General features: G+C 40.5%; 1 protein-coding gene across 3 annotated transcripts; it reads right to left on the reverse strand.

Moving 5' to 3' along the window:
* Nucleotides 1–64: 64 nt before the first annotated feature.
* Nucleotides 65–14,183, reverse strand: plekhg7 (pleckstrin homology domain containing, family G (with RhoGef domain) member 7). 3 transcript variants are annotated; one of them, XM_080867199.1, is made up of 17 exons: nucleotides 13,914–14,183; nucleotides 12,588–13,370; nucleotides 11,878–11,900; nucleotides 9,526–9,644; nucleotides 8,301–8,341; nucleotides 7,836–7,937; nucleotides 7,286–7,435; nucleotides 6,927–7,022; nucleotides 6,513–6,611; nucleotides 5,122–5,235; nucleotides 4,538–4,712; nucleotides 3,444–3,559; nucleotides 1,702–1,789; nucleotides 1,528–1,607; nucleotides 1,263–1,407; nucleotides 964–1,061; nucleotides 65–486 (listed from the first exon to the last, which is right to left on the reverse strand). In XM_080867199.1, the coding sequence occupies exons 2-17, from the start codon at nucleotides 13,257–13,259 to the stop codon at nucleotides 376–378; spliced, it is 2,229 nt and encodes a 742-aa protein (XP_080723325.1). In that variant the 5' UTR covers nucleotides 13,260–13,370; nucleotides 13,914–14,183; the 3' UTR covers nucleotides 65–375. The 3 variants fall into 3 exon arrangements, with proteins under 3 accessions (XP_080723325.1, XP_080723326.1, XP_080723327.1); XM_080867200.1 differs by having other exon boundaries at nucleotides 12,588–13,373; XM_080867201.1 differs by having other exon boundaries at nucleotides 13,905–14,183.
* Nucleotides 14,184–16,673: the final 2,490 nt, after the last annotated feature.

Consider the following 16,673-nt stretch of genomic DNA (forward strand, 5'->3'; position numbering starts at 1 on the left):
TCAAGCTGCAGTGGTCATACTAAACTTTCAAGCTCTTTAGAATGCACCTATATCCTATTTTTAAAATATTAAATAATTAGGGGTGGCTGAAGACTTTTGCACAGTACTGTATGAAGCACTATAAAACATCAGAAGTGATCAATAGCTCACAGACAATTTAAAAACTGCATGAAATGATGTGTGGAACGCTAAACCCAACGTTTTACTACATGATGAGATGTTTATTTCACACTACTGTAGCAGCTGCCTTCACAGTCAAACCGTTTACAAAATCATCCTAGTGCTAGTGCAGTCATTTACAAGACATCAGGGGGCAGTGAAGTGCACATTAACAGTAGAAACTTTTTCACATGGCTTCTAGTTCTGCTTGATGGGTCATATCTGCGAAGACTCCAGCCACAGCGAGGAGCTCTTTACTCGTGCCTGCTGAGAGTCCTGCTTCAGCAGCGCCGTCACTGCGCCCTCTATCTTTGACATCCATACTCTCTGGTGGGGAAAAAATGTTTAGAAAGAGAAATATCAGATTTACCAGTTTGATTAACTGATAATATTATAAATTGTATAGTTTATTATTTCTTTGTAATGTTTGTTGCTGTAAGCTGTCCTAAACAGCTTCACACAAGTAAGATTAAACAATACAGCAATTTATTTTTATTTTCCTATACATTGTTCATCTAAACCAAAATAACAGAAACCTTTAAAAAGATTAAATGTATAGCTATGAATTTTTTACTATAAATAAATCTGAACAGACATGCATACAAACTGAATTTAGAAATCATTTAAAATATTTTAGCTTCACTTTCAGGCCTCTGAAGAGTTCACATCTTGCAATGATGTTTTGCACAAGGCAGAAATGTTTGGATAAACTTATGACACATTGTTCTTCTGAACATAATGTGATCTGTGTCCTGCATGCTCTCTTTGGAAACATTTCAGGTATTCACAGTTGAATTGATCTACCTTGACAGCCTCTGACGCAGCTTGCAGGATGAATGCACCAATACACTGTTGGTAGCGGTTCTGGTGCATTACTATGAAAGAATGAGGCAACCCCGATGCTGTCAAGAAAGTACAAATGCTTTCATTTAATAACACCAATGCACCACATGGCATGCAAACATAAACAGAGAGACGTGACCCTGAAGGATATTTTGATTCTGTTGACTGCTTTGCTACGATGTGCTACAAACATGTATTTTATAAAAAATGGGTTTAGAGCTAGAAAACTCAATTAGTTGAATCTTAAAAATTTTACTTACAGGAGGCATTAAGTTGATCGATGTTTCTAAGTTGGAGTCGATCTAGAGAGATTGGCTGGTCGAGAACCGTGAAGGTGCATCCCTCCTTCAGCATCTGATCCAGCTCCAGGTTTTTCAGAGGATTCTGCTCTGGACCTATGGACCTCTGCACAGGATGTCAGGACATATATATGAAGTTATGAGGGATATGTAGTTAAGGCATCCTTGCACTAAATATCTATCACTAGCCTAGGTTAGAGTGAGCAAAGGTTAATGAGTGACCCACCTTCTTGTTTCTCTTCATCTTTGTAATCAGCAAGAATTCATCAAAGAGGAACATATAGACGTCTATGAGCTTTGCGTTCTCTGGGAATTAACCACAGAAAGACGACGTAAAGTTTTTAGTCAATTCGAAGCAGGAAGCGTGTGAAATGTGTTGGATTTATGCCAGCTGACACACCTGTGAGGACGAGTTTCCCTTCGTGCAGCAGACTCCTGTGAGAAATCAGATTATCCAGTGTGACAGCCTTCAGAAGATGTTTCAGATTCTAAAAGAAAGAAAGTCACATTAGAAAACATTTTCACCTTTTAGCGCTTTTCAGACACATCGGTCTTTCCATTAATCTGACAGCAACTCAGCATGTTGGCTTCTGAATGAGCACCCTGGCCCTCTACTAGTAACATGTACATATCACTTTAAGCATAGCACGTCTTAACTGCATACTATTGGATTAATAAATAGGTATGCGCATGATAGCGAAAGAGCAAGTCACTCGTGTCTAATTTAAGATGCATCTTTGGTATTTCAAATGCAGATGAGCTGTCTGTGTGAGGGCTACAGGTAGCTGCTGCAAACAGGTAGCACACAAAAACAAACACGTTCACATAAACAGATGACAATGGCGGAAAGAACTAAATGTTCAAAACTGTGGTCACATTTAACTACGGTTACATGCTGACACTACCAGTACCACGGGTGTAAATAAGTATTGTCAGCACTGACGATAGTTAAATGCTCACAATACTTATATGCAACAAGTCATTTACATGTAAGACTTACACATCGCAACTCTCTACCACTGCTATCTGTGTTCACTTCAGTTCAGGTTTGTTTATATAGCACCATATCACAATAGTCCTCCTCAAGGCAATTTATGCTTTACTATATAACTTGCAATGTAAAAGCAAAGACTACAACAATTATACAGTCCCCCTATGAGCAGGCACTTGGGAAAAGCTTTCTTTTAACAAGAAGAAACCTCCGGATCAGAACCAGGCTCACTGAGGGGCAGCTATCAAGGAACTGGTTCATGGTGAGGAGAAAGAGAAGAGAAAAAAAAATCTGACAGGACAAAACACAAATTTCGGAAGAGAATGTGTGTCACAGTGTATGACAGGAAATCTCCCAGAAGCCTGTAGCAGCAAAACTATAGCAGCAACTATAAGTTAACTTTTCAAAAAGGAATGTTTTAATCAGTTTAGAAGGTATCTGTCTTCCAAATACAAACTGGGAGGTGGTTTCACAGTAGAAGCTCTTTCCCCATACAACTGTTGGGTGGGCTGGTCCCATTAAAACAAAAGGGAAAAAAATAAGTGCATTTACACACATGCAAGTTTCTCTCCTCTGGTGTCTGAGTCTTTCTGTTTCACAGCGTGCTCTGCACCTGGATGACAGACTTATTACCTTAGTATAAGTGCTATGAAATCAAGCTATTCATTAACTGTCTTCCTTTCACTGCTCTCACTTACACCAAGTGTTTGCTGCTCTTTCTATTTCGCTCTGTATGCAAAGCCCATTCCCTTGCCACATGTACGGCAGAGAGAAAGTGAAGATAAAATAACTACAGATGAAGAGAATACAAACAGAAGTGTTAATCCACCTACAATGACAGGGAAGAAAGACTCTCTTGGAAAAAAGAAGAAGAAGAAGAATAGTGCCGCTGTCATCCTCCCATTCAAATCGAAGCTAATATTTAAAGATGTGAAACTGAACTATTATCAAATGACACTGTAAAACTCTAAATACTGCTATTCATTGCTTTCAGATCTGATTTTCTGATAATTTGATCAGTTTATCTGATGATCATCAGGCACTGGAGGATAAAGTGTTGGCACATCTGTGTGACACGTTGCTCTTTCAACACAGTTCCTGAAGACACAAACACACCCAAATAGCAATATATACACAAACACAGGACAGACCTCAGGGATGAAAGCACGCTTGTCCCTCTCCCATACAGGCAGCCAAACCAGGGCATCTCTCAACTGTTTCACTTTCTGGTAGTTATCCAGCCATTTGACCTTTCCTTCTAAATCACCTGTAAACAGAGAGGACAGGAGACTGAATGTCATTAAGGACAAAAACAGGTCCTCAGACTCAAATTGGTCACTGACAACTTCATTCATGTCTGACACGTCACACAAAACTCCTGCTACATTTCCTATGCCTTTTATTTTACGTAACATATACCTATGTAAAATATGCATTTTATAATGTACCAAAGTGCATAATGATTACATTCATTTATAATGCTATACAGTGATGCCATACATGGGCGTGACCATATCGTGAGAGATTTCAGCTGTCTCTGCTTTTACAGTAAATATCCCCCACACCCACAGAGGACTTTGGTCTACACATCCTAGCTGTGATTACAATACTCATTGTCACCTACGCTTTACACAATCATAACCTTTTAAAAGGTGTGGTAAAACACACCTTTTTAATGGTTATGGGACAAGGTTTAATTAAAGATTTCTGAACCCTGAGCAGTTTCGTTTGGTACGGTTATTTGTTCAACGCGGCAACATGACATTGAGTTGAACGGCTGTAGAACATTTCCCACAGCCTGTCCTTCCAGTTATATAATAAACCGCCAAAACAGGTCTGCAAGCAGAGGCTTGCAGTGAAAAATAAATGGTCAAGGCCTCCTGGCTGATATCCAAAGCATGCAACCTGTGTGCTGACAGGCACTGATACTAGCTGGCCTGTTTATGTTGACAGACTTACGTCCACTTAAAAAGCCCTTCTATCTAGATATGTTTGTAAACCACCAGGAGGCAAACACGTCGTGCTGAAGAAACACCTGAGTCATGATCAGCTGATTAACATTACTCAGACGCCTGACTCAAAACATTCATTTTGCAAGGTGACGAGACCTATGCAGGCGCTTTAATTTAGCAGGACTGAAACAGTAAAAGCAAATTTAGCCAAGCAGAGTCTCCTAATGAGGTCAGCCGAAATCAAAAGGAGAGCATTTTGATAACAGAAGGGAATTTTCGAATTCAGTGCTCACATATCGATTTATCCACTTGTTCTGCTATAAGTTCCAGCCCTCGGGCTTCGTCCTCCTTCTGGCATCTCTTTGCGATATTCCGCAACAGCAGCGGGTATCGAGTTAGCCTCTGCAGCGGTGCCACCAGCAGGTCACGCAGGTGAAGCCTTCGGCACTGCTTGCTCCTCTCACACCACTGAGGAGAAAAAAGGAGGGACAAAGAATGGGTACAGTGACAGAACGAGTGAGGTCAAATGTTTGAAAGGACTTGACTTTGTAGGGAAGGAGGGAGAGGATGGGCAGTGAAATGCCTGTGAGAAGAAATTATATGTAAGACCAAACACAGTGACAGTTCCAGCAAACACGCCAGCATGATGACAGGGAAAGTTACACAAGGTACAAACGGTGACATTCCTCCCATTGGCAGGCTGCTGTGACACTGAACTGATTGTTTGCTATTTGGGCACCAATGCTCCTGTGAGTCCTCTCTCACATTGGCACACAACACCTGCTGCATTGTCATGGTACACAGCGTCCTTCCCACTGTGCTGACTGGCACGCTCACACACACACACAGACACACACCAGTAAGACCTCTCCTGTACCTTCACGTAAGTCCCAAAGTCCTCTCTGGGCTTCAGACTGTCCAGATACAGAAGAGCCGTGGAGTAGTTGAGGCAATACGTCTGCAGGCAGTGGCATATGCTCTCCTGGAAAGCCTGCCAGCAGACAGTAGTGTTAGACAAACACTGGGATACAGGCTGCTGGGTCGCATCAGCTGTTAAGCTGCAGATAAACATATCGTAAAAAAGCACAAAGAGGATGCCGCATGCACACATGCACGCACAAAAATGTCCAGTGTGTGTTTGTAATGGCATACATGCGTCTAAGATTGTCCTGTGATGTTTCTGTTAAACTTTTAATAATTTTATGTAATTGTAACTAGAGTTAGGTAACCTTTTCCCTTCTCAGCGAGCTTTGAAGATGCCATATTTTCAACACGCTCTTGTCATGAGAGAAAGGAAGATGGAACAGATAATAACAAAGCACATACGTAGATTTCAAAGTACAGTTTAAATGCAAGCATGCTAAATTTGGTCAGTGAGAGCATCGTGAAAGAAAGAAAGTAAATTCAGCTGTGTATTTGTGTTCTCATAAAAAACATCTGCATTAAGGGGACACTTTCCCGGGCACTAGTTATCACACTTGATTATTGGGCTATAAGACTCTGTGGAATGTGTTTTGTCCATGTGGGCAGCTAGAAATCTAGTCCAGCTTGAAGCTGTCGATTTTAGAGCAGGAGCTTCTCTCAGTCCATGGTGATGTAAAACACTTGTGCAGTTACCAGTTCATAGCAGGCTGGAGCCTCGGTGATTCCTAAGTTGTTCTTGAACATCCTAAACAAATTCCTCTCATGTGGCTATGCTTAAAGGCCAGGTATGTGCCAACAAACCAAGCAATTTAAATGAACTCAAATTCCACCCTAACGAGCGATTAAATACCTGTATGTGCATTTTTAATCCCGTGTGGATTAGAGAAAATCCAAAATAAAGTCCAACTTGTGTACCCAGTTCTTGTTTTTTGAAGTCATTAAAGATATATGCTATACAATCAGCCTACCCTGGAAAATGAACAGTCCAAAGAAATCATAAAAAATTACCAAAAAATGATCAGTGTACTTAAATGTTTGACCTCAACTGTACGAGAATATTACATTTTGGCTTTTCTGCACATTATATCAAGTCCAGCTGATCCTTAATAGCTAGAAGAAAATAAAAATGCTTCCCAAATAAGAGCTTAAGGTTAATAAATTCAAACTATGCAGCTATTTTTCAAGTCTTTGAAAAAAAAAGCTGTTTATGAAAATACTTTAAGGATTATATAATAATTAATCCAGATGAGCATATCATTCATACTTTTTCTATCTATTTTGATTGTCTTATCAGCGGGATAGTGAACACTGCTGTCACAGAGTCCAAATGTGAATCAAACTTGCCTTCCCCAGCAGATCCAGCAGGGTGGGACTGCCACCCTCAGTAATCTCCAACATGTTCTTGATAACGCGGAGGAGGCTGTTTAGGAAACCTGAGCTCACCTGGAGCAGAAAACAGTGTCAAATGTCACCACAGGGCCATGTGACATTTTTATAATATCACCGAGGTATTATGTTAAGATAATTGTTAACAAAGGTTTTTTACACCACATTATTTTTTGCTGACCATTAAATAAGCTTTAAATAAAAAGCTAGCATTTTAAAATAATACAGCTGTAACAACTCATCATTAGCCCTTTCATAGTAACTTTATGTTGATGTGACACCAAACCATGTTGTTTTAAGGATATGAAAGCAACTGTTGTTAAAAATGATTTACACAAACTCCTCATGCAAATGATTTGCATCATTTCTCACCAGGCAAAGCTCATTGAGATTCGCAAACAGCCTCCATGAGTCAATATCAGTCAGGCAGTTGGTCACCTGCAGGTTTGTGAGCGTAGCCGAAAACACCTGAGAGGCACAAAGAAAGCAGAAAGAGAATAGGTTCAAGGTCTCTCTCATGCCAGCATTAAATTTCAAATCCACTGGTGGAAAGACGGGGAAAATCCAAAGAGACTTTTACACGAACTCCAAAGGCGGGAATTCAGTGAGAAGAATACAAAGAAGCAGGTGTTCAGTTGCATTTGGGTTTGGTCTATTTATTTGTGATCCTGTGTGTGTTTTTGTGATTGTGTGTATGTGTGCATTGTGAGGCTCTGTAGGGAAAGAGTCACCTCTTTGAGAACCATGAGTTGATCCATGAAGTAAACACACTCGCTGGTGAAGAGCTCCCAGATGGTCTCTTGTCTCTTGAAGCCCTGCGGGTCAGAGGAAGCACTGACCTGGGAAGACTGGTCTTGCAGGAACTCAGCCAGAGAGTAGTCCTGCTCACAGATACACAAAAAGACAAGAAGCTATAACTCAAAGTAAAGGCTGCATCCTCCACAGAAATCTCAGCAAACGTGTTTATTTTATGGCTGTAAATTTCCATCTGCCACTATTATAGATTCAGGAGTACATCAGTGTTTGTTTGTGTACATATACAGGTCGACTTGTGTAGTCACTGCCTAGAAATTCTGGTTCTTACACAGTCTGTGTCATTCAAACATTGTAGGAGCTTCCATGTAACTGTCAGCTTCTCATTTCTGAGTCATCTGGCAAACACTGAGTTGTATTTGACTTGGGAATCTGGATGGCTAAGCCTGGATCACAAAGTCAGTGAACGTACAGAACCAACACGATGATTTACAAAACAAACAGCAGCTAATAGCGCTCATTTCTTGCCTTATATCTCTGAAGCTCCAAGTTTCTCCAGTCTTGAATCTGTGCAGTTGAGAGATATTTCTCAATATCTGACACCGTGCATGTCTGCGGCTTGCCTTTACTCTGAAAGGGAAAAAAAAATTAGGCAACACATTAGGCAGATTTTTAGGGCTGTGCACTAGCCAAGAAAAAGGGTGTGTGCCTAATTGTTGTTAATATCTGTTCACATAACAACCCAGCAGTTTCAAAACTAAATTAACAAGTTTGGCTCAAGTTCTGCATTTCAAGTGTTGACCAATTACAAAAAGCTGTGTGGGCCAAAAGGGATAAGAGGAAACACACTAATCTGCTTTGGGAAGTGGGTCAGAGAACAATGTCCAAACCAATTGCTCACTCCTAAAACAAAGTACATCAAAACAAATTACAAGCATGCCACTGGCACCAGTCACACACATCGATGACTAGCAGAAATACAAATGCACTTACCGTACTACGCCTCGAAAAAGGCCACTTTGACTTCTTGGTATCTGTAAAAGTTGTGACAGTGAAAAGAAGCGTGAGCATTTTAAGTTATACGCACATGACAGTGCCAATCACAGCTTGCTGAAAATGTCAAAAAAATCTTTTGTTTTTTGTAAAGTGACCACCACAAGTTCTGTCCTTTTGCTTTTTTTAAATTCTAGAAATACAAATAATGCTCCCTTTACGACACAACAACACTAGACTGATGTCTACTCATAACTCTATATAGCACTTTCTACAGATTATCTCTAGTCTGTCTGTTTTATAGGTGTGTAGATAAAGTTATAAACCACACTTTTAGTAAAGATGTAATAATAAAATAAGATGTAACTTACAATAATCTTGACTTTGAATAAATTTAATGCTATAAAACCATTACCTTCATTATAAAAAAGTAATTATAATCATTAATGAACTTAGTTTGAGGTTTGAAATTCAGCTAAAAAAACAAACTTTTATTAAAGTACTAAATTAAACATTTAGTCAAAGTAGCTTTCAAGTATTTCAATAATCAATAATGGTGGGGAAAAAACATTTTGCAGTATTTTTGTAGTATTTTTACTTGCATCTAAACAGGAATACCAAATAAATATAATTTAGTCATAAATTTAAATAGTCTGAGAATACTATAAACAGGAAGGCTCATCTCATGCACCATCATCTGACATAACGTTAGCCGAGCAAACTTAATTGATATCAAAGTGATTAGCAGATTGACTCTGCATTAGGGTAACATTTATGGGAGGTTTTATTGATGGTGTTGGTATGCTTAGCAACCTCATTTTGCAGCCAAAAAACATAAGTGAAGTGAGATAACTTTATCTTTGTGTTACTGGATAAAACAGGTACGGATGTAATTAGCAGATACTCAGGATATCGCATGCCTAAAAATTGCGATGATATTGTATGGTGGCGTGCCTGGTGAGTCCCACGTCTAAAAATAAAAAGTTCATGGAAATTCATAAAGTAAACTGAAAAAAAAAATCTAGCTGTTGTGCACACATTTGAGTCGATCACCATAACAACAAGAAAGGACACGATACAACCAAGCAGGAAGCAGGAAGTTCATTTTGCTGTGAAGCATTACAACAATAGACATATTGACTCAATAACAGACCCATACTAGTTCATGAGCAAGCATCACCTAAACAGAGGGCAGACTGCAATCTGCTGGAACTGACAGAGGTACCTGCGAAGTTTGAGTCATTTAGTAAGTCAGCTGCTCCATTGGACACGAAAAGATCTCCTGGAGAAACATCCAAGCCGGGCAAACTCACGACGACGGAGCTCCGTCTCCTCTGATAAAGCCTGAGGACACAAAAGCGGACAGGTGGACAATTTAAGATGGAAAAAAATCCAAATACGCAAACAAAGAAAAGACAAAACAACCAAAAAAACCAAAAACGAGTTCTTCATACTAAGAAGAAAAGCTCATCAGACATCAGAAATGTACAGTTCAATGATTATTACTCCATTGTAAGTGTATTATATTCTAAAAGAATGGAAATCATACAAGCAACAGGAAATTACAGAATTCCTATTTGTGGTTTTACATTGTTGGGATACCACTGAAATACCATCCGCATTGTGCAGCAACCCGGCGATTAACATAGGATAAGTGTTATGTGTCTGGTTATCCGTGGATAGATACTTGTTAATGGATCGCCCTATTTGTGTGGAAGGAGGCAAGCTGTCAGTGTGTGCCAGTTATAATCCGCTTGGTCTGCTTTTCATAGTTAGTAACTGAGGCATGGCTGTGGCTGGAAAAACACAGGCCTGCCTCTCAGCCTCAGGCAGGGCTTAAACGGCCACTGTTCTCAAGTGTTTTGACTTATCCTCTGCTGCTGCTGCACTTCTGGGATTATTGCTGAAAGCAAAAATGGACGTTCACATGTTGAAATTAAAAATTAAAAGCCCAGTGATAAATCTTCATAAGCAATGGAAGCTGACCCTGGAATATGCAGGCTAAATATCCAGAAAGGGCACGGCCATGGAAATGTTTTCATTTGTTGTAAAAGCCCAAAAGGAGGAACTTGATTGGTGACAGCATGACATTAAACCGTCCCAATGCTAAATAGACAACTGCAGTCGTTAAACATGACTGCATACAGCCATAAAAAAGGACGCAAAGTAGCCAGACGAGCTGGTTCTGCTAAAGCTAAGGCTCACTTTGAACACGCTGACACTGATCGACAAGCGGTCAGTGACCCACGTCAACACTCTGCGGTTTGGCTTTTAAATATTTTAGTGCCTTTGACTTCAAAAAGGAGAATTTAAGCAGGAATCAGTAGTGATGAAAGTAACAGATTAAGGGCAGATAACAGCAACACACAATGTGGCTAAAAACCATAAGGAAGTGTGACTGACAGATGAGGGCTAATGCCCCTGTTTAGATTGACAATACAATACAGTGGAGCAGAAGTAAAAGCAAGGGGAAGAAAATGCAGGAACAATTTATGTAAAACTTCTTCATTAGATTGAAGGAGGAAGTGTTCTTCCCCTCACGGTGCAACACATCCCCTCACACAGGACCTGCATTCTTGCTGCTGTGGCTGCACAGTTGCAAAAGTACCCTACGAGACTAATTCGAGTGCACATGTAGGCCACATAGCTGCAGGGCCAACTCATACACTTGGAGGATAAGTCAGTCTACAACTGAGCGGGGGTAACCTGGTACGTTTTTCCTCTAGGACACTTTTGTTCAACTGTGAAAGCACCAACTGTTCTTCGCTCTCACTGGATGGGCCGTTTTCTTCCTGGTAAACTGATACGACACCCACGTCCAGATCAATGTAAAGATGCTGAACAGAGAGACAGATAACAGTCGGCAGTAGCACCTGAGGGGACATGTGGCACGAAAGGTACGATTACCTCTTCATACCAGGCCAGTGTCGCCTTGCAGTTCATTCCACAGCATCCTCACAATGACATCCTGTTGGTTTGTGGCAGCTCAGAAAGCTTTCTCTTTGTCCGCCTCTCTGCTACAGAGAGCACTTGTAAAAATGGCCGCTTTGTTCATGCATAACAAGAGAAATAATGATGCTCCCAAACAAGACTGTCCCAACCAAGGCTCGCAAAGGCCCGGTCACTGTAAGAGGCACAGTGCCAGGGTGTAATTACAGGGACAATAGCTGCCTAATTATCCGGTGAGGGGAAGAGCCTGGACGCCTATTAGGAGGGGTGTGGGCGGCAGTAAGGGAAAACAGCCTTAATGAGCCCATACATAACCATAGGACTCTCAAAACTTAACCCACCAAGCTTATGAAGCATTAACAAAGACACGAGTGACAATGAGTGCACAACAGGGATCCTCAAAGCAAAGGTCCAATCATCCTCGCTTGCTCTCAAGCACCAAGAGAGCACACAACTCAGAGGCACTCTGACATGTTGTAGCTCGGATTTTGGGTTGTTTTTGTGAGCAGGTGAAACAGAAGGACAAAAATAAAAAAAGAAACCATATGTGACAGCTGTATCCGTTCCAGGAAGAGTTTTACGATAGGGTAACACAGATAACATGCAAAACAGTCCAAGGTACACTTACCTATCATGGCAGGATTCCTTCTCCTGTAAGAAAAAAGAACTTTGTTAGTGACCTCATCTTTCCAAATCAGCAGTTATACTACACGCCACATCGACACTGTCTCGCTCCACAGTCAGGACCAAGCAGAGGGTTCACAGACCTCCTGCCGCTAACAACACCACTATATCACTTTCAAAGACATTCAAATTTGAATCTGTATTTTAAGTGGTCGCTTGCATTCAAAAGCCTCTGATATTGGAGGAGAATGCCGGTGCTCTATTGAGGATCGGCTCGCTTGAATACCGTGAGCTGATGAATAGATCTCCCCATTATCTTTTTCCATCGCTCACTGACCCCTCCATTATTAGGTGACTGCTGACTGCGGTGAATAGGGGCCCGAGGAGAGCACTTCCCAGGGCTCTCCAGGCAGTGGGCTTGGTCAGAGCTGTCAGTGCATGTAACTGCTGATTCATTTGCTGTCAAAAGCTTGCATTGTGAGTGACCACTGCGGGAGGCAAGGCCAATTGAGGGAATGAAGGTTTTCCTCAAGGAAGGAATGTGCAACCATTTAATTTTTAGACTTTGCCAAAAAAGAAAAAAAATCTGCAGTAGATTACAGGAAATTTATGTGTGGTGATGGGGAAGAGGTTGGTGTGAAGGTTATGAAAAATTGTCTTTTTCCTGAGTAAATATGCAAACACTAAATTTACAAATACGTGGTAAAAGCTCACCTGAACTTCATCCTCAGGAAATCCATTGTCTTTAATAAGAAAAGGATGAGCACTGTGACATTCTTGTTCCACAGAAGTGATACTGTTGTCAAAAGTCTTTGATCTATGTGATCTGCTTCGCTGTTGGCCTGAGGATGACACTGGCTGATGATCGGCCTCCCCGTCAGAGAGTGGGCTCGCTGCAAGAGGTGAATCTACTCGGTGTCCTGGTGACAGGGGACTTATGGGGGATCCCGTGCTTGCAGATGATTGCTCTTCCTGAGTGCTCCCCATCCTGTGAGGCTCTCTAAAATCTATCTGAGGACGTCGGGTGCTCCTCATCCTCCTCAAGGTGGGAGATGTGGAGATACGTCCAGGAGCCTGGCGGTCAAACTGAAAGAAAGGTGGAGCCGAGTTGTCTGGGTTTACCAAAGACAAATGTCTCATTTTGGAGTGTGTCCGTTTGAGATCTATGTGCATTATGACTGGGTTACTGGTCTGGCTCTCTTTGTGCTCAAAAGATGGCGAGTCCGTTTGCGTCTCAGCATCCGCCACACCTGTTGTGACAACTTCATTTTCAGCCCATTCGATGTAGCTCCAGTCCAGCTTCTTTTCATTGTCCGTGTCCTTATCCTGCAGAATAACGTGCTGTAGAGAAGACATTGCAACCTCAAAGGCATTGTAGGGCTGCATAGATCAGGAAATGTGTAATCTTATAGTCTGATTTTTTTTCTCCTTCCACTCGAGCTCAGATGATAATCCTACATTCCAGTCACCGTTCACATCGCTTTACTTCTCCTGATTCTGCTGGGAAAAGATGAGAGTTAGCCATCAGAAAAAAGCAAATGAAACCAGGCACAAGCCTATATCCAAAAAATGAGTTTTAAAAGGTCAGCTGGCACTAAAGAAGCCCTGAAAATACATCGTGTGTTTATATAGTTTACGATACAGATGGAGTAGCTCACATATCCAACAGCAGAGTCACAGCACAGTGTGGCAATAGAGGTCTTGGCAATGTGGCGCTAAAGAGGCCATGCACCTTGCACTACCTCTACTGACTCAGGTTACCATCTGCTCCTGCTTTTGCATATTGATGTAGCCTTTTCTCCTTTTTACTATTTCGTTGTCCTAATGTACTACAACACTGCCTTTCACTGTTTACTCAAAGCCGAAAGAGCAGTTAACTCGGCACATCCACGAGCGGACAAAGGTTAAGGGAATAAAGACAAAAAAAGTATCGATTTAACCACATCAACGATTTGTCTTAATAATAAATAAACGCGTTAACGTGAAGAGAGAGACTGCACATGCGCCGAAAGAGGGAAAAAATTAACAAGCCTGGTTTACTTTCATCCTCCGGTGCCTCGCGACCACTCGGACCGACAGCTCGCGGTGAAGGCTGACCGAGGGGAGTCCTGCTGGATGTCTGGATACAAGGCCGAATATTAAGTTATTTCTTATTTGTTCCTCCAGAGTGGAGCTCCTACTGCTGGTCCGTGTAGAGAGAAGTGAAGGAAGGAGTGGAGCGTTTCATTGTTCAGAGCTGTGAAAGGTGCGACTGCTCTGCTCTGCTCTCTCTCTCTCTCTCCAGCCCAGTATGTCACACACAAGTTACACGAAGCCACCCGGTCAGTGTTTGCCTCACTAGTACACCTCATGTTAAATTATTGCCACCTACCTCTGTAACATGCGCAGTTCATTCAGATGCCTCAACTTTTTGGTAAGTGTAAGGATATAGACCACAACTGTGGATGTATTATTGTGAGCAAGTATCAGAAATTAATATCATATTAATTTCCATTAGAGACACTAGTTTTAGGTCTATGTATATTTAAAATAGTGTAATATTTAAAATATAATTTAGTTTGTTTTTTTCTGATGCTACATTTTTTAAAACCACTGCTTTTGATAAAAAAAAGTCCAGGATTTTTTTCCCCAGTCGGTGGAATAAAAATTTGTCAGCATAAAGTGCTGCTCCCAATTATGTTTATTCAGTTTAGGCTGTTAGCCTGTCACTGTCTGTGTGCCAGCATCAAATTAAGGAAAGCCTAACATTATGCAACCCACTCATTTCTTCTAGTTTCAGAAATAATCTTCATAATTTTTTTGTGTTATTACCATTATTATTTTAGTTATTAGTTAGCTTTGTATTGCACTGAATCACCATGAGGAACCAGTTATTGAAACCAGTATGAAACAGCAGTCGGTGGTGTTTATATTTAACACAGAGAAAGTGGAACAGCTGAATCACCTGTTGGTTCAATGAAGTGAACACTACGGGGCGATGTAGGGTGAATCATCTGAGCTGCATGAGCGACGTTTCCGGAGGAACTCTTTAAGATTGGGTCTTGCGCGCCCCCTGGTGTAAAAGAATGGGTAGTACATGAAACCGCCACAACTTTTCTTCCTCGTGAGCTCCTGCCACTCTTCCACTGCAGCTGATTTCCTGCTGCTGATTTAACTTTCCCAATAAAATGGGCAAATGACACTTTCATTTTAAGCCATTTCACATTCATGTGCCATAATGATCGTACATTCAGTATTGATTAAATTTAATTTAACACTATGGTCATAATAATTTTAGTCATTGTAAGAAGTTACTCTCAATAAAATAAAAGCACGGATTATTTCTAACTCTAACTCTAGGACAGCTGGATGGATCGAGTGTAATGTATCCTTTTTGAGTTGTGAATGACATAATTGTGTATGTTATTACGTTATTAGTACTGATACATAACTATGTTTTAACAGCACCATGGTGGTTTAGTTCAGTGGTTCTTAACCAAATGTAAATAGTTATGGCATAAGAAAGGGTGAACAAAAAGGAACAACAAGCACAAGTTTATATGATTCTTTAAAATATATGTCTTTTTTTGGTTAAATATTTTGTAATTTTACATTTTTATCCTCAAAGTTTGGAGGAGAAACATCTAATCAATGGAACTGATAACAAGTAAAAAGACACAAGCCAGAAAGTTTTTATTTTATTTTTTTTAAATTTGGGAACAACTGCTTTAAAGGTGTACTTTACCCCATAATTACATGCCTATATCTTCTCTCATCTACAGTGCAGTTGATCCATCTAAATCAGTTTAGTGACAGTTGGGTTGTTTTAGAGAGAACAGCTGCAGAAATGTCTGAAATCTTCTGAATGTGATCTTTTAGATGGCTCTGACCTTGTGAAGCTCGCAGTCACAAGGAAGAAACAAATGAGCAAGTTTCATACCAGGTTCTCAAAATATCTGCAGAGCTTTTTTTCCTTTCTTCTGTTTTAGTGAACATAAAAGCTCAATTAGGATAAACTATTATTATAATTTTTTTTACCATCTGTCACTCTGGATGGTTTTTCTGCTGACTGATACCAGTGTAGCTCGATAGAAAAAAAATAGCTCACAGTAGCATTTTTTGGAGTAGCTGGGTCGTAATTTCTACTCCCCCACTCGTTTTATAAATGCAGTTTTTGCTGCTTTTAGTTGTTTTTTTTGTGTTATTACCATCACCAAAAGTTATACGTAACCACAATTTTGTTGTACATGTACAATGACAATAAAGGACATTGTCGTTTGGCTTTTATAAGCTCATTTGAAAAAAAAAAATGTGTAAAAACAAGAAGCTGCTGAAGATGCGAGTCTTTATGAGTGAAGGAGCAGATACTTCAACACAAATGAGTCAAACTGTGAAGTTTTGTGAAATCACACAAAAATTGTATAGGTTACAAAAGAGTGCAGTACCATGTTTGTCCATTACAGTGCTGAGCAGTCAGAAGTTTGCACTGTGTTGAGACCAATATGAATATTTACACGGAAATGAATAGTTTTGATCAAGATAACAGAGATGACGGGTAGATCCGACAGTCTGCTAGTTTGTGATTTATAATGTGGGATCTTTGTCCAGCTGCACAAACATACTCATGGCTTGTGCCCAGTTTATAATTTTAATATATTTGAATTACTTTCCCCCGTGTCTGCTATGATACATGTTTACAGGTGTCTTTCCGCACACTTATGCAAGTGCATTTCCTTGTAAAACGCCATTTAATGACTTGTGTTTTCAGTGCGCCTGCTCTGAGCAAAAACCAAAAAACTTGTCATTGAACGGAATTTGCTC

Source organism: Rhamphochromis sp. 'chilingali', assembly GCF_963969265.1.
Source record: "Rhamphochromis sp. 'chilingali' genome assembly, chromosome: 2".
In the NCBI taxonomy this organism is placed as follows: domain Eukaryota; kingdom Metazoa; phylum Chordata; class Actinopteri; order Cichliformes; family Cichlidae; genus Rhamphochromis; species Rhamphochromis sp. 'chilingali'.

Bases quoted from the DNA above. Each gene is read 5' to 3' on its own strand.
- plekhg7 (XM_080867199.1), bottom strand. From the start codon at position 13,259: ATGCAGCCCTACAATGCCTTTGAGGTTGCAATGTCTTCTCTACAGCAC. The intron at 7,436-7,835 runs GCAAGAAATGAG...ATCTGTGAGCAG, and splicing joins TGGAGCTTCAGAGATATAAG to GACTACTCTCTGGCTGAGTT. The intron at 1,408-1,527 runs GTGGGTCACTCA...CATCCTGTGCAG, and splicing joins AGATGAAGAGAAACAAGAAG to AGGTCCATAGGTCCAGAGCA.